Genomic DNA, 22,508 nt, shown 5'->3' with positions numbered 1-22,508 from the left:
CGAATCGGCTCAAAAAGTCGCGAGTACACCACAGATGTCAGCCATTGGGAGGAAGCTGACTGCGGGGAAAACAGTGGGCCAGTAAATTATGCCACTTCTGCCCCATGGTGCGTGAGGTTTCCAGGGAGTGTTGTTTTTATTTTATTTTTTTTAATGTGTGCATGAAAAACCAGTACAGATTTTCCAACTGGACACTATTTGAGTCGGACTACTATTTTGTCTCATCATGACACAGCATGATTACGTTGGTGACCCTGATGGGCCCAACAGATTTTTGACCTGACATGGGCATCACAGCCTTTCAGAATGCTGTTTCTTTTAAACTGCCTTTTTGGACGGTCCAGTCATAGGTCTGATTTGAGCACCTGAGGTACAATTTAAAATCAGATGAATAGTGGCAGATGCCACCAAGTACTATTACGTGGTAAGCACCCTCGACGAGGAGACAGCAGGTCGCGTGATCTATTTCCTGCAGTGTCCACCGAGTAACGACAGGTATAAATCGATTAAAGCTCTCCTCGTCTGAGTGTTTGGTTTCTCTTGCCGCAAACCAGCTACGCACCTACTACACATGGACAGCCTAGGGGACCGGGCATTGTTGGCATTAATGAGTGACATGCTGGTGCTGGCTGATGGCCATAGGCCCTTCATGCTCTTTGAGCAAATTATTTTAGAACAAATGCCCAGAGATATCCATCTCCTATTAGCTGACGAGGTTTTCAGTGACTCCTGCAATGTGGCCACCCATGCGGATGTCCTATGGTGCGCGAAGCAACAGGATGGGTGCCCAGTCACAATTAGTGCTGCGTCACGCCTGAAGGCCCAGGCTCCACATACCTCAGCAGTGAGGCAGAACACAGCCCCCAACAGAAATGACACCAACATAAATTCTTGGTATTTCTACCACCAAAGGTGGGGTTCCAGAGCACACTGCTGCCGACCTCCAAGTGTGTTTTCAGTCGTTGCTCATGGCTATAGTGGCTGCCACCATCACAGCCTGCTTTATCTGGGATAGGCACTCTGGGTGCAGGATCTTGGTGGACATCGGAGCTGAGATCAATGTCTTCCCTCCTTTGGCATATGATACGCGGAACAGGAAGGCAGGGCCACTGCTAACTGCAGCAAACAGCAGTGCCATGCACATGTAAGGGACTTGGTTCAAATCCCTGCAGTTTGGGTCCAACAAGTTCACCTGGACATTTATCCCAGCCATGGTATCCAAACCATTGCTTGGGTGGATTTCCTCAGGGACCACTCCCTACTGGTCAATGTAAAGGCAAGATGGTTGGTGGATGCCAAGACTTTCCAAATGTTCTCACTAGGAGATGCCAACTGCCCACCCTACACTTGGACTCTGACGAGTTCAGAGAATGCATTCACAAGGCTTCTGATGGAATTTCCGGACATAAAGCCACAGTTCTCTGTTGTGATACCTAAGCCTGGCATGGCACATCTCATCCCCATGCAGGGACCTCCACTCCATGCCCGAGCCCGCAGACTGCCACCCGACAAGCTCTGCCCATCAGAGGAGGAGTTTTGACAGATAGAGGAGATGAAGATTGTACACAGATCCGACAGCCCCTGGGCATCCCCACTCCACATAGTGCCTAAGGCAGCAGGAGGATGGAAACTGTGCGGTGATTAAAAGGACTAAATGATGCCACCACTGTGGACAGACACCCTGTGTCCTATGTACAGGATTTCACTGTCAACCTGCAATGGGGCTTGCATTTTCTCGAAGATGGACCTCGTCCATGGTTACCACCAAATCCCCGTGCATCCGGACATGCTCAAAATGGCCCTAATGACACTGCTGGGACTCTTCAAGTTTCTCTGGATGCCATTCTGTCTGGAAAAACAAAGCACATTCCAGCGGTTGATGGGATGGGACATGAAGTTCATCTACCTGGACGACATACTCCATCATGACAAGGTGACAATCCACAAAGAGCACAACACAGCAGTGAATGATGAAAAAATTGAAAAACAAGTTTAGGATCAATTACAATAATATATCCCCAAAAAAATATGCATTTTGTGAACTACATAAATGTAGCAGCAATATCAGCAGGGATTATAATGGGGAATAAAGAAATTGTTGGACCACTTTTTTCTGTCTTCGCTGCAGAATGTATAATAAATATAACAGCAAATGGAGCCAAGGGTCCAATGACAGTAAAGAACTTGGTTATTAATATAACTAAAGTGCTGGAGAAATTAATTGAAGGACTAAATCAGACAAATTCCCTAAACCTGAAAACCTGCATCCTCTGATGTTACGGCAGAAGCTGTAGAGAAAGTGGATGCATTAGTGATAATCTTCTAAAATTCCCAAAATTCTGGAACTGTCCCAACAGATTTGAACATAGAGAATGTAACATTGCCAAAAAAAATTGAATCCATCATTTAGTGTAGAATAATGAAGTACTCGGGGGAAAAAACCCTAATGTTATTTGGCAGAGACAACAACATTTTTTTGAAGAAAAAATACTGCATTACAGATGGACGAGGGAAAACTAATGGATAGTGTATATCTGGATTATCAAAGGGCATTTGATAAAGGTATCATGTAATAAGTTGTTCCATGAAGTAATGCCTCATAATGTTGAGGTAATGGTGAGACTGATTTATGGTTAAAATTATTAGGTATTTTCGGGTTGTCATTGTTATGAAGTCCTGAAATTTGGGGTTTCCCAGCAGCATCATATAGTACAAACATTCATATTATGACCATCTTACAACGTTACTATTTAAAAAAAAAGCAATAATGCACGAAAAATAAGGCAGTATCTTTGGTTCATTGAGTATTCAGAAACAGGGGGTGTGGCAAGATGCGTAGAGGGCAGACATGCAATCCTACTCCTCCTCAGCCAGTTTTTTAAGCACCCATCTTTAAACTTCATCTAAGTGAATAAAAGTTGTGTTTTTATTTTTGGGAACATTTTTTGGCTCACAATGGCGACTAATGTTAAAAAAAACGAAAGCTCAATTACAGAAGAAACTACCTTCTAAAAGTGCTGAAGAACTGAGGCCTACCTGTTCAGTTGAACCCACGGAATTGTTGTTTGGAACCTCCAAGGCACAGAGAATTCCTGCCAGGCTGAGTATTACACCGGCACCGACCTTGTCTTCACAAGATGGCCCTGGCATGTTGACAAGCTCGGTCGGTGTTGAATCGTGCTTTCGCGATGTTGGACGCATGGGCGACCCGGCTGAGAGAAGGGCCCTTGAGCCTGGGCTGCCATCAGGTGAACTGGGGATGCGCAGAATGGCATTGGAAACTGCCTCTGTGTGGTCCCTGGGCTTGCCGGGGTCCGTGAATTATTGGACCATGTGTGGACAGTGGGGGGGCCCGAGCGGCGGCGTCCCAACGTGGTCGGGATGCCACTGTCAGGTGTACAAACCTGCAGCCGCACCGGGAAGAGCCCGACAATGTTGGAAGAAGAGGACTTACCTTTAACGAGCAATTCACAGGAACAATTGGAGGTGGAGTCCAGAGAAGGTAAGCCTCAAGATGTGGAACTGGAATTTGGAATGGAGTCTATTTGTGCATTTCTGGAAGGGATTGCTTATCATATGGACAATATATCTAAACAAATGACTCAAGGGTTTTTGGAAGTGACAACTAAAATATCTAACATGTCTGAAGATATATCTGCACTTAAGAGGGATGTCAATAAATGTATTAAATCGGTGGATATTGTGCAAGAAAATTTTTTAAATATTGCAATAGCTTTTTCTGAATGTAAAGTTCAAGATGTTCGTAATAAGGAAAAAATAGAGAAAATGGAAGATTCGTTTGTGGATTGGGGAATCCAGAAGAAAGATTTACTGAAAAAAAATTGACTCTTTAGAAAATCAAAGTCGGAGAAATAATGTAAAAATTGTGGGTCTTCCAGAAGACAATGAAGGGTCTGATCCAATAAAAAATTTTAAGAGTTGGATTCCCAATGTGTTGGGTAAAGAGTTTTTCTCGGGAGGTCTAGTATTGGAGAGGGCACATAGTGTTACGAAAGAAACCGTTACCGGGACAACCACCACGAGCGGTCCTAGTTCGGTGCCTGAACTATCAAGACCGAGAAATGATACTACGGTTGGCGGGACAGAAGGGACGACAGAGTCAATCTCCAATGATGATCCGGAATAACAGAGTATTTTTTATGCAGATTTAAGTCAAGTAATTATTAGGCGACAACGGGAGTTTAATTCAGCTAAAGAAGTACTGCGGCAGAAGGGTTCTAAATTTGCTTTTCGATATCTTGCTGTGTCTTTTATGGTAACTTTCAACCTCAATTTTTTGCTAATTCATTACCCGATTTACGAAGACATTGAAGAGTTTTGCCATCATTGCCCAAAAATAGGGGAAATGGAAATGGGAAGAATGGAAAAGGGAAGAATGGAAAAAATGGAAAGAAAGGGGTTTTAACACAGTCTTATCGACATTGAAGACCCAGAACAATCACTGGGAATGAGTCATTGGGTTGAATATATTTACAGTACAGAATTGTATTAATATGAAGTATTTCTGGCTGGGTGGGGGGTGGATAGCACTGAACTCTTTGATAGTCATCTGCCACTAGTGGGGTTTACCACACCCAGTTTTTTTAGGGCATTACTACCTTTAGGTAGTGTTTCTTTTTTGGGGAGGGAATAATTAAAATTTTTTCTATATATATTTTCTTTTTTAAAAAAATATTTAGGGGAGGGAGAGTGGTTTTCATTTATTAGAAGGGGAGTGATATTTTGTAGTAAGTGACTTATATTGTTAGTTTGTAAAGATGTCTAGTTTGAAATTTGCAACTTTTAATGTTTGGGGGTTGAATAATCCGATTAAGGGAAATCGAGTTTTGGCTTGTATCAAGAAAATGAAAATTGATATTGCTTTTTTACAAAAAAACACATTTGACTGAAAAAGAAATTTGAAATTGAAGAGAGATTGGGTTGGGCATGTGTTTTTTTTCTTTATTTAATTCTAAGTCGAGGGGTGTAGCAATTCTAATTCATAAGAATTTGTCTTTTGAGTTGCATACTATGGAAGGGAATGCTGGAAGGGTTTTAAAGGTGAATTGTAATGTTTTTACTGAATTTTGGACTCTGCTTAATATTTATGCACCTAATGTGGATGATGAGTGTTTTATTTTAGGTGCTTTTTTTGTTATTAAATCAAGCTAATGAAAATATTTTAGTTGGGGGAGATTTTAATTATGTCTTGGATCCTTTGTTGGACATATCCCTAAAAAGTATAAAGAAATCAAAGATGGTGATACAAATTGGGGCCTTGATGAAGGATTTAAATTTGGTGGATATTTGGAGAAGGGTTAATCCAACAGAGAAGGATTTTTCTTTTTATTTGTCTCGACATGACTCATTTTCTAGAATAGATTGTTTTAGTATCGGCTCATTTACAAGGAAGGGTATCACAGGCAGAATATAAAAGCAGGGTTATATCAGATCATTCTTTATTATTTTTTTTCTTATGTAAGTTCAGAAGTGGTACGTTCATCTTCTAGATGGAGATTTAATACAATGTTTTTGAAAAAACCCGAGTTTGTTATCTTTGTTAAAGAACAGATTACTTTTTTTTGTCTGAAAATGCTAATTCAGTAAAACGTCATTTTGTGTTATGGGTTGCGTTAAAAGCTTATTTAAGAGGACAGATTATTAGTTATACCACTAAAGTTAAGAAACAGTATATGGTTGAAAGCTTTGAACTAGAAAAGCAAATTGATGAATTGGAGAAGGAATTTCAAAAGGAAGTGACAGAAGATAAAAAGTGGCTTTGACTTAATTAAAATTGCGTTATAATGCGTTGCAGACTTATCAATTTGAATGTTTAATTAATTGATCTAAGCAGCAATATTACGAGTTGCGTGAGAGGGCACATAAAGTACTTGCATGGCAGTTAAAGAAGGAACAGTTTTCACGCGTTATTAATGCTGTAAAAAAGAATTCAACAGTCACCTATAAACCTCAGGAAATTAATGACCACTTCTATTCACTTTATAAAAAATTATATATTTCTGAGGGAAAAAAAGGATAATGGTTCTATTGATTTTAAAAAAATCTAAGTTAATGTTATCAGCATTAGAAGCGGAGGATGTTACAGATTTGGAAGCTCCGTTTACAGAATTAGAAATTAAGGCGGATATGTTGGAAATGTCCAATGGAAAGTCACCAGGTGATGATGGGTTTTCAGTGGAATTTTATAAAAACTTTTTATGTGGATTTATCTTCGGTGTTCGGAGAGGTATTACAACAAATGACTGAACACTATGAGTTACCAGAATCTTGTTCTAGTGCTTTAATTACTCTAATTCCAAAAAAAAGATAGAGACCCGTTGAAAGTGCTTTCGAATAGACCTATTTCTTTACTGAATGTTGATTATAAAATAATAGCAAAAATGTTAGCAAATCAATTTGCTAAGTATTTACCTAAATTGATACATGTTGATCAAACAGGTTTTATTAAAAATAGAAATGTTTCAGATAATATTCTTTGATTGATTAGTTTGGTCAATGCATATTGACAGCAGCCCAACCACCCAATGGTGGTTGCGCTTGATGCGGAAAAAGCTTTTGATAGGATTGAATGGGATTTTTCATTTAAAGTACTGGAGACGTTTAAACTTGGCCCTTTTTTAATTGGTTGGGTTAAAGCTTTATATACGAACCCGACTGCTCGGGTGGTGACAAATGGTCAAGTTTCATCATCGTTTAAATTGACACATTCAACTCGACAAGGTTGTCCATTGTCACCAGCCCTGTTTGCATTGGCTATTGAACCATTAGCTCAAACAATAAGGCAGAATGAACAGATAAGAGGGATGAGAGTTATAGATGAAGAGTATATGATCAATTTGTTTGCAGATGATGTTTTGATATATTTAACAAACCCAGAACATACATTGCCACATTTACGGGAATATTTATTACGGTATGGAACATTATCTGGATATAAACTTAATTGAGATAAAAGTGAAATTTTACCAGTTGGAGAAGGAGATTATTCAGAGTATAAAAATATTATAAAATTGAAATGGTCTGATAAAATTAAATATTTAGGAATAATTGTAAATACTGAGTATCAATCTTTATACAAGTTAAATTATGTTCCATTATTTAAAAAAGACTAAAGCAGATCTAATTAAGTGGAAAGATCTTCTGTTAACTTTAAATGGTTGAGTTAATTGTATTACGATGAATATTTTTCCTCGTATTCATTATTTATTTCAATCAAATACAGTGTTATCTTTCAAAGAGTTTCTTTCAGGATTTAAATAAAGTTACAAGAGAATTTTTATGGAAAGGTAAACTACCACAGGTAGCATTCTATAAACTTGCTTGGAAGTATGCATTAGGTGGGCTTCAATTACCTCATTTTCAAAATTATTATGAAGCAGGCCAGTTGAAATTTATTAGTAGATTGAGATATACCAATTTATATTTTGATAGAATGTAAATTTGTTGAGGGAATATAATATGCTGATATTAAAACATTTATTAAAATTATGGATTTAAAAAAATAAGATTTTAGGATCAAAAGGTAAATTGTCAATTTTAACTTCATTATATAATAATCAACTTATTTCTTTTTCAATGTTTAATAGTCATTTAAAGAATTGGGATTCTAAGGGTATAAGAACATGACAGGATTATTTTGTAGAGGGTCAGTTTCTTTCTTTTACTCAGTTGAAAGGGCGTTTTGATATTGCTGAAAATTCTTTATTTGTTTATTATCAACTTCGATCTTTGATGAAAAATATGTATGGTAGAGAGATGATTTTCCCTGTATTGACAGAATTCGAGTCTTTGATTTCTTCTATACCAAAATGGGGTTATATTTCTGTTATGTATCAAGTACTGAAAGACAATATGGATAAGTCAGAATGGGAGAAATCTAAGCTTAAATGGGAAAATGATTTAGCTTTTGTTTTTCCAAAAGATTACTGGGCAGATGTGTCATGATAGTGTGACTAAATTGACGAATGTATGGTATGGAATGGTTAATTATAATTTTTTACATCAATTGAATTTAACACCAGAGAATTTGAAAAAATATGGTTTTAGTCATTTTTGTTTTAGATGTGGTGTGTGTACTGGAACTTTTTTACATGCCGTCTGGTCTTGTATGTATGTACAACCATTTTGGGATGAAATTAAGTTAATTTTGGAAAAATTATATAATTTTAAGTTGCCATTAGATCCATCTATTCTTTTTAATGGGTCATATGATTTCTTTAAGGGGATTGGGGTTGGATAAATTTCAAATTGCATTTATATATTTAGCATTGTCTGTAGCTTGAAAATGTGTAGCAAGTACATGGAAAGATAATATAGTGATTAATATAATGTGATGGCATAATAAATTGAAAGCTTGCATTGTTATGAAAAATATCGTATAATTTACATGACAATTTTTTTGTTAATAAGTGGTTACTATATTTGGAATATATGCATTTAGATATATTTTGATTTATTATATACTTATATTTTCTGTATATATATTTTTAGCTCTGCTTAAGGGACCTGGCTGATGGGGTGGGAATTTAAAAAAAATTTTTTTTAAAGTTGTCTTGTTTTTAAAATTTTATTTTTTTTATACTCATAAAATTTTCTTTATGGAATGTACTGTATTACTATTAATGATTCTTCAAATAAAGTTTTTTTTTAAAAAAAGAGTATTCATAAATATGATGGCAGCGGGGAAGAAGCTGTCCTTGTGCCACTGAGTGCTAGTCTTTAGGCTCCTGTACTTTTTTTCCGATGGTAGCAGAGTAAAGAAGGCATGGCCTGGGTGGGTCTTTGAGAATAGAAGCTCTTATATAGATATCCTTGATGGAGTGAAGTTGGGTGTCTGTGATGTCGCAGGCCAAGTTAACAACCCTTTGGTGTTGGCAGCTCCATACCAGGCAGTGATGCAACCAGCCAGAATGCTCTCCACAATATACCTGTGGAAGTTTACGTGAGTCTTCTGTGACATACTGAATCTCCTCAGACACCTCACAAAGTATAGCCGCTGGCGAGCCTTCTTTGTGATTGCATCATTGTGGAGGCTCCAGGACAGATCCTCAGAGACCTTGACACCCAGGAATTTGAAGTTCTTGAACCTCTCAACTATTGAGCCCTCGATGAGGACTGGATCATGATCCCCTGACTTACTCCTGAAGTCCACAATCATCTCCTTGGTTTTGCTAACATTGAGTGCAAGATTGTTGCTATGACACCACTCAAAGAGCTGATCTATCTCCCTCCTGTACACTTCCTTACTGGCATTTGTGATTTTGCTGACATTAATAAGCAACATAAAGATGGAGAAAGATTAGGTGCAGAAGAGTCCAAGGAGGAATTTCACTGAATGTGTACTGATATTGGTTGGGTGAAAATTGAGGAAAAGGAAAACAGATATATTTGATTTTGTAAGGCAAAAAGCTATGGAGGACTGGGCGTAGCCACTCGATCAACAGGGCCAAATATTCCAGTTAACTTTCCTCCATCTCCTTCACCAAAAGGTTGGGGATTGCTGCAACAACGAGATCATTGTCATGGATTTTGATTATTTTTATGCCCTGTAGATTACAACTTTTCAGACTCATGCTGTGGAGAATGTTTGCACTTGGCCTGTGCAACATTACGGTGAAACTGTGAGAGTACATCCAGGATCAGAAATCCTCAAAGAGCAACAAGAAATTTGCAGCATTGAGCATAATCCTTCCAGAGTCATCTTGAGAACATTTTCTATGTAGATCTGTTTGAATGGATAATTTACATGTACTACACCAAAACTGAGACTGACTTGGTTTGATTCATTTTAATGATGGAAGACCACAAGAAAATATTTGCTTTAGGTATTGCTTTGCTGCATTGACAAATAAACTGGACTCTCGTGTGTCCCTGTTTCAGTCCATATAGAGAGCTCTGGATACAAGCTGCATGTCCATCAGCAAGCTGGATGCACATCATGCTCCAAACACCTCCTATTTGATGTGTTACATGTAAATTACCAAGTTAAAACAGACCAACACAGGCAGTCATAATGAGATGAGCCTGAAAAGACCACACTTATTGCTGCATACCTTCAGTTATTCATGCTGAGGACTCCTGATCCTTCAAGGACTTCTTCAGTCTAATTACAATATGACATAAACAAGCTATGCAAAGCACTTTGCAGCAGTAATACTGTATCGCATGAAAATATAGTGCATACTTTTCTTGCTCTCAACTTCCCATTTCAATAAATTATTTGTTGGGATTGGAAAGCAGAGCACAAAAACACAGACATATGAAGAGCAGGAGAGGCCACTTGACCCCTTTCACTTGCTCCACTATTTAAAAAGATCACAATCTGATTGTAATCTGCACTCTTGTCTGCAGTGACCTTTCACCCCTTTGTTTATCAAGTACCTATTATCTATCTTGCTCTGCCTTAGGAATATTCAAAGAACAGATAGGATTATTTTGAGTTTAATCAAATCCCTCAAAATTATCTCATTGGGCAAAGACCATGAATTGCACTTGTTCTCTGTTGGATCATGTTGTTAACAAATCCATCAAGGAACTTCTAATCATCTACTAGGAAACAATCATAAAGCACAAAATATTTCTGTAATATTTTTAATGTTTAATTAGGAAAATGTTTCTACTGATGAAAGGTCAAGCATCTGCTTAAATGTCAGACAACGAGAAGCCCAAGAAAGTTGTTAAATAAATATTAATACATGTTTGATTAAACACTTGATTGAAGTATGGGTAGTAATTACTAGACTGTTGAAAATCAGAATTAGATCAGACTGATGAAGGGAAGACAAATATTATGAAACCATTTAAAGGGCTATAAATGTTTCCTCACTTTGAAGGATAAGTAGACACCAAGGCAAAGCCAAACATAAAGATTGATGAAACACAAGATGGAAGCTGCGAATCCCACTACTGAATCCATCAATGGCCTGAACACCCACATCAATTAATGTAATGTACATTCAAATAACCTTTTACGGTGGAACAGATCTGCAAAAAGATGACAATAAAACTGGAAGAAGAATGGTATTTCACTGCTACATGTTTGTAAGTGAACACACCAATCACATGCCAAAGCAGGAGCGCCTTGTGAAGACTATATTTATAAATGTCATAAATCTTTTTGGGAAATGCTGTTAGGGATTCTGTAATTTCATGTGTGGAATACAAAAAAAGGACAAGTAATTGAATTTTATTGCTTAATTAATTAATTGTAATATAATCTGCAATTCTGTCTGTGAAAAAGAGCACTTTCATCCTTCTTTCTGTCCTTGAAGAAAGCCTTTTCATTCCTTCCATGTCTTTACATGAAGTAACTAAGATATGGACTAGTATCTAGAATACCTTGCCTTCATATGCTGAAATACTAACATGATAGATGCTGCAAGAAAATCTAAAGCAAGTTTTGAAGCCCATACAATTGCTTACTTTCCGGTGAATCTTACCATAAACATCAGGAAAGTTTGTTAGTTTTGACTGTAAGTAACAAGATCATATTCATCGCTATTAATATTTTCAAATTTAACAAGTCTCCAACACATTTTTATATGGACAGGAATTTGGAGTGATAGAAATATAGGTTACCAATGTCATGTATTAACATATGCTATTTCAGAGCAATGGAAGGACATCCCAATTCCCAAAACAGAATAATTTATGTGAATGACTTTGATAAGAGAATATTTTTCACTCCTAAGAAATTCCTTAGCATTAGAATATCATTTGGTCTGAAATCTCCATGTTATTCCCCATGACACAGGATCAATTGTATTGAAACATGCTGCATTTCATGCGATGAGCAACATGTGCATTTGATAGCTTCAATCTTTATTGTGTAAATTACAAGATATTTTTTCTGTAATATCTCTGAAGATGTCCATAAATAGAAATAGGAAAAAATTGGTCATCGTCTGCTCATATCATTAAAAGACCATCAAAATCTTATTACCCTTCTATGATTTTCCAAATACAATGTCTTTGCTTTCTGCCTTTTCAAGATTACATTCACCAGTGTTGAATGTAGTTCCAACTTAGCTGTGCCACTCATAAATTGGCATACAGGTTCATTCTCCTCCCCCACCTTCAAGCCTCATACCCTACCCCCACATTTATTTTAGAGCCTCTAACGTTGAGGGAACATGGTTAATTTTAATCTGTTTGGTTGAGTTCACGATCTTATTCTGATGAAGTCTCAACTCGAAATGTGGAGGATTTCACTTGCATTATTAGTGCAAGGTGTTGCCTCCACAATTTCTCTTGCGTGTCTGCAGCATATGACCTACTTTGTGCTTGGAATAAGTCAAAACTAGTTTGTATTTTAAGTTCTCACTTTAGCTCAACATTCTTCAACTTATCACACATTTACTTCACCCACTGGGCCTAGGATCTAGTTGTCCACTCATATCTCCAGAATTCCAAATCTTAAATGCAATTCATATCTTAAAAAGATTTGTATTTGTGAAGTTTTATCTCCAACTTGTTGTGCAAACCTTATGAATAGAAGAAAACCATTCACTTTTATTGTCACCAATTTAATTTTTAAATTTAGAGATACAGCATGGTAACAGGCCCTTCCAGCCCATTAACCCATGCTATCCAAATATACACATATAACCAATTAACCTACTAACTCTGTACATCTTTGGAAGGTAGGAAGAACCCAGACTACCTGGAGGAAAGTCATACAGACACAGGGAGAACATACAAACCGCTTACAACAGCAGCAGATTTTAAACTGAGTCGATGAGAAAGAAACACACACACACACAGAGGTCACTTGGATAGTGTTACAGCAAGCAGAAGTAGCTGGGACTGGAACAGGACAAGCTGGCAAGCTTATGGAAAGCCTAGTTGTAAGACGGCCTGGTCAAAGCCCTGTGGTTCATGCAAGAGGAGAGAACTGGCAGTCTAATGTTTCACTTGGAATAAGAGTAACAAAAAGGAACTCTGTGGTGACCTGAAAGAAAGAGGTTATCATCTGGAGAACCCTGAAGGGGCATGTTTCATCAGCAAGACACTGAAGTGGCTGATTAACAAGGAACAACAAATCTCTCTGAAAACTGACAAGAACCTTCCTGAGCGGTAACCATTCACCTTTCAAACACCAAAGCCTGGTGAACTTTATAAATGTTAAATTCTGTGCACAGTATAAGAATTGCTTGCAGCCAATGAACTTGGAGGAATGAGAAGTGAGAATGGACTGTGAACCAAAGAACTTTTCTGAACTTGCACACACATTACATACATGTGCGCTTAGAATTAGAAGGGGGTTGTTAGGTTAAGTAAGTCAATGAAGTTTGATTCTATTTTCATGTTTAAATATAATTAAAAGCAACTTTTGTTTAAGTAACATTTGTCTTGGTGAATATCTATTGCTGCTGGATTTTGGGGTCCACTGGGCTCGTAACAATAAGCTTCTTACAATGTTCCGGTGACTCTGTGGCTGCTATTACAGACAGAAGCTTTATTAACATTGAACTTAAATTCCCCAAGTGGAATTACAACTGAAAAGCATACAAAATTGGAAATGGTCAGTCAGCATGTACAGAAAGGGAACAGACTTAACATTTCATGTTGATACTTCATCAGAATTGGGCAAACTTAGAAATAAAAAAATGTTTAGAATTGCAAAGAAAGAAAGAAAGGGACAAATAGAATATAGAAAGTCTGTGATAAGGTGAAACCAGAGGAGATGAGTGATGGGTTCTTTAACCGCAAGTTATTAACTCAGTGAGAGAGGATGGTGAAAGCTGGTGACTAACAGAAAGTGGACCAGAGGGGTTGGTTCATATGTCAATTAATCAAATGACTAGCCCAATAATTTAACCATTGTGCCACTGCACCCTCACTTGGTAATGCTTGAGATTGTACTGGATTTCTTCTCATGGTATATTAGTCCTTGCAAGAAAAAATTGTGTCTGGTGTATACGTTCTCTATCACCACAGCTACAATCTGAATTTCCAAAGGTGCTAATGGTTATTCATGAAGATCTGTTTCATGTAAAATGAGAAACCTACATTCTCTTCCATATTTTTCTTCATTGCAAAGAAATGGAGGTATACTCACTGCACAGTTGCATTTGTCATCATTTTATCTCCAATAGACTAACAACCTTAAACGGTTGTCCAATCTTTGTGCTGCTTGGGAACAGTGAGTCAACTCCTGGGTGAAGATCAATGCCTCCAGCTCTGATAAGAAATTAACAAAGCCAGTGGCCAATTTCCTATAGTTCTCTTGTATAATACCCATTGGTGATGATTGATTCCTGCAGAACTGGGATTGTGCTACAATTCAGTTGCATTCCAACTACCAGCATTAAAATTGGAGGAAGTCTAAAGCAGCACCTTTATGTTAAATTCTACCCCTCCTGTTCTCAGTGCAAACTTCAATTCCTCTTTTTGTTTCTACACACAACTACTGTTTGTTTAACATTTAATCTGTTTTAATATCTAATGTTGGTGACTTATACCACCATTGTATTCCCTACTGGGTGTAATTCTGCCTGTTTTCTCTTTCTATGTTAAAAGGTGTTCATTTTATGCATGCAAATCATGATATGGAACTCATCACTCATGAAAACAAAAGTAAAATACTAAAATAATAAAAACAGAAAATGCTATAAATGTTCAACAGATCAGTTAGCATCTGTGGAGAGCAAAAGAGTTAATGTTTCAGATAAACAATATTTTTTATCAGAATTGAAAAGAATTACACTTATACTAGGACGAAGTGGAAAGGGTGGGCCAGAAGGGCCTGTTACCATGCTGTATCTATAAATTAAAAATTAAATTAAAACATTTAAAAATATCATTAAGAAATGAACTATTGGACTGACAAGTGAAAGGAAATAGCTCAAGACTCCAAACTTATAATGCAGGAACAGACATCAAAAATTCCATCAACAACGTAACGTACTCTGCTGTAACATCTCTCCACACTAACAAAAATGGTTAAAAACAAGTACAGGTATAGAAAGCATAACTGATGCACTGAAACTATCTCTTGCTTAGAAGACAAATTTGGATTAAAGAACAATTAGATCAAGAAATAAAATCCAGATTTAACAAAGAGGAGAGAAGAAAACAATAAACAAGTACATCAATACTATTGGTCATATTGTCTTATTTAACAGGTCCATTTTTATTTTAGATGAAATTTGCCAGTGTAAGTGTGGTCTGAAGCTGTGGAAGATATACAGCAGCCTCACTGCACAGGGGAACACCAGGATTTCTGCTAAGCAGAGAGGAACTACTGCAGCTCCTCAGCATTGTAAATCCAACCAAACATCATCCCTTCCAATATTCTTCTTTGAGCCCTATCACCCCAGATTTCTAGCCCTTCGTCAATGGAATGTTTTAAATGATCTGATGGCTTGGTTCCAAAGTCAGGTCATGCATGAAGGAGTAAAACAGCTCAGTCAGAAATGTTAGATCTGTTGACAAATGGGTGCATGGCAAACCTCAACCTTGATTCGGTTACCTTCCTCTATAGCAGGGGTGTCAAACTCAAATTCACAGAGGGCTAAAATTAAAAACTTGGACTAAGTCGAGGGCCGAACTAAATATTTATTGAAAATTTTCAACAACATCTGCATGCTTTCTCTTCTTTCAACATATGTAATGTTAAACTTTTTCTTATTAAAATAAATGTTTAATAATAGTTTTGGATAAACTCTTTCCAGAAGCATTAACAAATGAGAAATAAAATATTCAATAAATAATATTTCTCTATAGAGGATTTGTCAAATGTTGCTAGTGCGCTGTCAAATAGTAAAATCTAAGGCTATTGAGAATGTGGGAGAATAACATGATTCCTGAAACAATCAAATGGGTGACTGATTGTGGGCATGAACTCTAGCAGGGTTATTTGCCATGCCCTTTTTCCATTGGTACAGATATCCTTTGATTTACACACTTTTCAAGTTTTATGCCTAGTGAGCTTGTATCCAGGTGCAGGACCATTTTTAACCAGGAATATATTTATCACTGTGACATGAAACTATTGGAAGATCGTTTTATCCTGAGATTAAAGTTCATAATACTTACTCAGGCCTGTGTGCGGGAGGGCAGGGCTTGCGGGCGATCGGGTTGGACAACGACAGTGCGGGGGCATCGGCTCTCGCTGCAGGGCGGCATCTCGGCGGATCAGCGGCCCCGTCACCGTGAGTCGCGGGTCGGCTTGCGGCAGGGAGGGAGAGTGGGCAACGGTCCTGGCGAGGTCAGACCCGAGGCCTCCGGTTTCGGGCGCTGGGAAGCGGCCTTGGCTTCCCCTGACACCGGCCAGGCCCCAAAACCAGAGTCCACGGTGAGACCCTGCAATGTAAACAGAGGAGGTGGGGGCGATTAGCGGGCTGACGCCAATGCATTCTGGGATTTGTTGTATTACTGTGCATGCGCTATACTTGCGCGGCGGCCAGCGGGCCACCTCTAATACATTTTTGATATGATCTTGCGGGCCAAATATAATTATTTGGCCCGCGGGCCAGAGTTTGACATGTGTGCTCTATAGCCTATTATTAAATCTGTTGCTGAAAGAACATGTTAACTTCCTACTCATCCCCATCTGCTGCTCTCCTATTGTTACTTATATAAACTACATCAAAAAGATGATGCAGATAATATTTGGGGAAAGATATTTTGTTTCTACAGATACAAGAGTAATTAAGTGCATCCAGTACTAATGATGACAATGGAGTTTTATCTCAACAGTTCCACAGCTTCCGGCTGCATTTTAAAGCAATAGAGCTGAGAAATTGGATTGGAAAGATTGTAACTTTTATCATGGGTAAATTGAAAGAAGAAGAAAAAAAATTGGTTTTGCTCTGAATCGTTTATGCTCATTGCACAGGTTAGGCCAGACACTTCCCTATAATGATCCACCATAGCATAGGTGTCATTTTCCTTTGTATTTTGTAGATGTGAAGACAAAGACAGAAGTTGAATCAAAAGTCACAACTATTGATGCAATAGTTAAGTGGAAATCATTCATCAAGTTTGAAAACAAACAATTTAAAATGACCCCATGAATACATTTTACATTTGCACCATTAAAAGTCATTTTGGAGTTCAAGATTAGTTCATTTTGTCACTTCCATCATTGATATAGCAAATATACACTTGAATCTCAATATTACAGCCAAAATTACTGAAAACTTAATTAATAAATGGCCACTTGTATGTTGGACTATAAACATTCTCAATAGATCCTGTAGCATTAACTCACCTACAGGAAGCTAAAGTAAGCTAAATTTTATTTCAGACATTAGAGGATACTAACAACTTTTTAAATAAGTGCCACAGAGGTTCCAAAGAGTTAACTAGAAGGAAAGACTGTTTTGCCACCTAACCACAATACACAGAGAAATGGGTATTCCTCGGATGGGAATATTGCAACATCTAACCTTGGTTGTATTAACACCCTTTTTAGATATTGTCAATAAGCCAAACCTATCACGAATCCTTAAAATATGTTGCCCTCCATTACAGAGATTATACTGTTGCTATGTGGATAAAGCATCGTCAAGACTCTTATGCCATCATTGAATCAGTGGGCCAACTCTCCACATGCTAGCTAATATGGCAGGATGAAGCTTCATTTATATTTAATAAATATGCAATCTAACACAGTTGAGACTCACAGTTAATCATTTTACATCCGTTTTTTTCAATATCATTAGATTTTTATCACTAGCCATCAATTGCAAATTAAGTAAAAACAAACTCATTCTCTGCTAGAATCAAAGGTCAGTGGCAAGTAACCAAGTGCAAATAACGCCCACATCTGAAAAATATATTTAATTAATCCTCTAACTAAATTATTTCTGAGCAGTCTTTCATAGTTTTCCACAAAAAAAGCATCTGTTGGATTATAGCGAGACACATAAATGCAATTTCCTGTTCAAACTGCACAAAAGAGATATACAGCTGTAGTCCTGGTCATAATTTATCAAGAAAAACTTAATTAATTGTTTGCTCACCTACAAATCAAAAATCTTTCCTTATTTAACCTTCCATAGACTTATGCTTGCTGTCTATATATTCAAATTTATAACAGCTTTATATAAAATAGTCCAGAGAATTTGGAACAATTTTTGAAATCAACCCATAGTATAATATTTTAAAAACATTTTCAATCCTGAAACATTATCTGTTTCTCTTTCCATAGATGCTGCCTGACCTACTGAGTGTGCAATTTTTGTTCATTTTTCAGATTTTGAGCATCTGCAATTTTTTTCATTTTCTGGAAAAGTGAGGATGCTACCATGATATTATTGGTAAAAACACAATTCTGGAGAAACTCAGCAGGTCAAATAGTGATCTTATGTAGCAAAGATAGATACATAACCGACGTTTCGGGCTTGAGCCCTTCATCAAGGAATGAATGTTCAGTGAGATGAATAAACTAATCAAACTGAGAGGCTTTGCCCTGGATGCTGTCAAACATCTTGAGTGAGACTGGGACTGCAAATGAGAAGTATTCCATTGTGTTCTCGAAGGTTAAAAGGCTATACAGAGAACCAAAGGTAATTTGCTATAGGATTCCCACTCTCTGACATGCTCTGGCAGTATTTATGTAGTTGCTCCAGTTAATTTTTTTGATCAAAAATGATCCCCTGGCCATCGATGATGAGGTCGGTGATGGGAATGACACTGAACATCAAATGTAGGCAATTAGATTTCCTCATTTTGAACATGACTATTGTCCTATATTTGTAACACCCAAAAGTTACTTTATGGTGAAAGGAAGGTCACTCATGAAGCAACTGAAGATGGCTTGTCCTTAAACCCCGGCCTGAGAAACCCCTGGATTGCTGTACTGGGGTTGGGATGATTTGCCCAAGAAGCAGACTCTCAGTGGGTCCAGCAGCATTGATACACTTTTAGCTTTAGCAGATGCTTCATCTACTGAATTCTTCCAGTGTTTTGTTTTCTGTCCCCCATTCCAGTCTCTTTTTTTATCTTCTGGATGGTTAGAATCATATCTTAGAATGTTATTTCTTTGATCCCACTGACTTTGGTTTTACCAAAGCTCTTTGATGATATATGGAGTCAAATGATGTATTGATGTTAAAGGTAGTCATTCTCACTCTCACATTGATCCACGTTTTTTTTGGATGACATCATCCATCGGCTTGTTCATCAATGAGAGTTGTCTAATTCGGTAATAAATTGCCTCACAGTTCGGCGGGCAGCAACCTCCTTTGAAGAAGACCGCAGAGCCCACCTCACTGACAAAAGGCAAAGGAGGAAAAACCCAACACCCAACCCCAACCAACCAATTTTCCGCTGCAACCGTGTCTGCCTGTCCCGCATCGGACTTGTCAGCCACAAACGAGCCTGCAGCTGACATGGACATTTACCCCCTCCATAAATCTTCATCCGCGAAGCCAAGCCAAAGAGGATGTTGCTTCAATTTAGTACACAGAACATTCCTAGGCAACTTTGCACATTGCTAGTTAGATGGCAGTGCTGTCATTGTACTGGAATCACAAATTTTCAGCACCTAAAATGAGATGCCGTCTCATCTTACAGCCTTGGTTGTATCTAATGCTAAAGCTCATGGCTAGTCCTCGAGGTCATTTGGAAACTATCTTAAGTCTGGGTTCTATAATAGTGAGGGTCTCAGGTGAAGCCGAAATGGACCAGCCATGATTGTAATCTACTCATGGATAGGGCTCTGCTATTCCTGAGGATGCGGCTTCTCCTGCAGTGGTCTGATTGTTTACCCAACACATGCAATCAGATCTGGTAGCACTTTTGATCTGATCTGTTGGCTGCAATATCATGTGACCCAGGCTTTATATGCCATCTTTGCACATACATAGTGCAGCTCCTGCCACTGCTTTCAGTTAGCAAGAATTGGTCTCTCACTTTGTTCATGAGTATGTGGGGAAATAGATCTCTGCTGAGATGCTTACACCACCTGCCATCACATTAGGTTGAATGGTAGCCAACAGTATGGGAATGAAGAATTTTGAACTAGGGAACTCTAATGCTCTCTGTTTAAGGGACTATTTTTCTCAACAGCTTCTAAAATGATAACTGAGATTTGAGCAGGAAATGTGTGATTGTGTGGCAGCATGAACTGGCACAATGAAAATAGAAATCTACAGCACAGCACAGGCCTTTATGCCCAAAGTGTTGTGCCAACCTAATAGCCTATTAATAACAACTTCCTAGAATTTTCCAACTGCATTACTCTTTATTTTTCTCAGTTCTATATACCTAAAAAATCCACTGTCGGTAGGGCATTCCATGCACCCACCACTCTCTGTGTGTAAAACATCTCTTGCATACCCCCTGTATTTACTCTCAAGCATCTAAACACTATGCCCCCTGGTGTCAGCTATTTCAGACCTGGAAAAAAAGCCTCTGACAATCCACGCGATCAATGCCTCTCATTATCTTATACATCTCTATCAGGAAACCCTCATTCTCCATCGCTCCAAGGAGAAAAGACCAAGTTCACTCAACCTATCTTGACAAAACATACTCTCCAATCTTGGCAACAACCTTGTAAATCTCCTCTGCACCTTCTCTATAGCATCCATATCATTCCTACAGTGAGGCGACCAGCAATAAACTCAGTGTTCCAAGTGGAGTTTAACCAAGGTCTCACAGTTAATGAAGGACAATAAATCATACACCTTCTTAACAATACCATCAACCTATGCAGCAGCTTTGAGCGTCCAATGGACATGGACCCCAATTTTTACATCTCTCTAGATCTTTAGTTCCAACTTGCTGTCCCCATTTCATACCATAACCATATGTCCAAAGTTATTCCCCACATAATACATATATATTGCTCTCATGCTTCCATGGTAGGAGGGCTAGTTAAGAAGTTTGTGCAGTGATTGGTCTTAGTTTTGTTGTTTTTGGTTCAATATATTGGAACTCCCAAACTAATATCATAACTATAAACACAAGGACTGTTATGGCTCATGGTAAGAAATTGAATCTGTGAGGCTGAGAAAGACAGAAATTGCTAACAGGAAGAAGTTGACATATTTTGTGCATATTACATTTTTTGTATTATTATGTGACAATAAAGGAATCATGAATCTTGAAATTAAAGCATTTTAAAAATGACAAAAATCTAGGATCAATTACCAGGGACACAAAAATGAAAAGGTCAGTTAAAAATTATAATTGAAATATTTACAAGTTATATGTAACATCACTAAGACTCTGGATTGAGCTGCCAATTCATTCAAATGACCTAATGTAGTAGAAAGAAAAACAGAGTATACTTAACCTGAAATGTGATGTTCTGGTCAATGTGAGTAACCTGGAATTGTTTGAAGAATCGTTCATCCTCACTCCAAAACAGGCGAATGTCCGGTATTCCAAACAAGATCATGGCTAGTCGTTCAAGACCCAGGCCAAAAGCATATCCAATTCTATCTTGGGCACCAGCTGAAATCCATAAGAAAGAAAGGCCTTATGCAGAGTGTATCAACCAGTCAAATTTCAGACTACCTGCAGAAATATTAGGCAGAACCTAGGCAATATTTCTTAGGTGAAGAACACAGCAACTTTCAGTTATGTAGCGCCTTTAACTATTGCAAAAGAATGAGGGGAGAGAGAGAGAGAGAGAGAGAGAGAGAGAGAGGACGGGATCCTAAACCAAATCTATCTCTGCTTCCTTTGAAAAGCCAGACGCAGTCCATTCTCCCTTCCAATTAAATGGCAGACTTTGAGTTGCTGATCCTACCGTGGAAAATGTGGGCTGCTTCCCATATTTCATGAGCCACCTCTCAACAAAGATTGATGTCAATGAGGAGCTTCATGCCATTATCCTTCCATGCATTAGCATAATCTTTGGTTGATTGAGGAAAAGGGTAATTGAAGATCAAGATAGTAGACTTGACAGAAGTGTTCCCTGAACTCCTACATACTTCTGCGATTTGTACTTCAAGGTACTAGAAAGACAGCACTGCTGCTGTTCCAGCAAAATGAAAGAAAAGTGAACCAATGTCAGTGTCCTCTACCTGATTAATGAGTCAGCTCTGTTGGGCAGCTGTATCATTCACATGCCCATTGCCAGACTGTCATCGGATATTCTGTTCTGAGCTCTGTCCAAGGGAAGAGGTAACCAGGTTGGCCAAGGGATAGATTCAAAGAAGTGCAACATTCCTACTGATTACTGAGGACCTCTGGTCCCAGTCATACATCAAGAGCATACAGAAACCATGTGTAAATGGTAGGAGTGCATCATCTCATAAATTAGCCATGTAGACATCTACCCCATCAGTGGAAGAATCTGGTTCTCACTTTCAACTCATCAGTCACCTCCTACAACTAAAATGGAGCAGATCATCTTCCATCCTGTGGGTACATGAGCATTATTAAGCAATTTTATCCACACCTCCCTCCCAGGACAATGGTGAGTGGGCTGATTTTCCCCTCGAGTCCAAATCCAAGATCTCTTAAGTCAAATTTATTGTCATCCAATTGTACAAGTACAACCCAACGTAACAGTGTTCTATGGT

General features: G+C 38.1%; 1 protein-coding gene across 10 annotated transcripts in view; it reads right to left on the bottom strand.

The window, feature by feature from the left end:
• fars2 (phenylalanyl-tRNA synthetase 2, mitochondrial) overlaps positions 1 to 22,508 on the bottom strand; it is a 423,747-nt gene that overhangs the window by 164,683 nt on the left and 236,556 nt on the right. For all 10 annotated transcript variants that reach the window (XR_011349827.1, XR_011349828.1, XR_011349825.1 and 7 more), the window contains exon 5: positions 21,272 to 21,432. Coding sequence is in view for 3 of the 10 variants with exons in the window: in XM_069913505.1 (XP_069769606.1) it covers positions 21,272 to 21,432 (161 nt within the window). In the remaining 7 variants the exon portion in view is untranslated. The remainder of the gene's footprint in view (positions 1 to 21,271; positions 21,433 to 22,508) is intronic.

This window comes from Narcine bancroftii, chromosome 1 (assembly GCF_036971445.1).
Source record: "Narcine bancroftii isolate sNarBan1 chromosome 1, sNarBan1.hap1, whole genome shotgun sequence".
Taxonomy (NCBI): domain Eukaryota; kingdom Metazoa; phylum Chordata; class Chondrichthyes; order Torpediniformes; family Narcinidae; genus Narcine; species Narcine bancroftii.
This window is presented reverse-complemented; position numbering and strand designations above follow the sequence as displayed.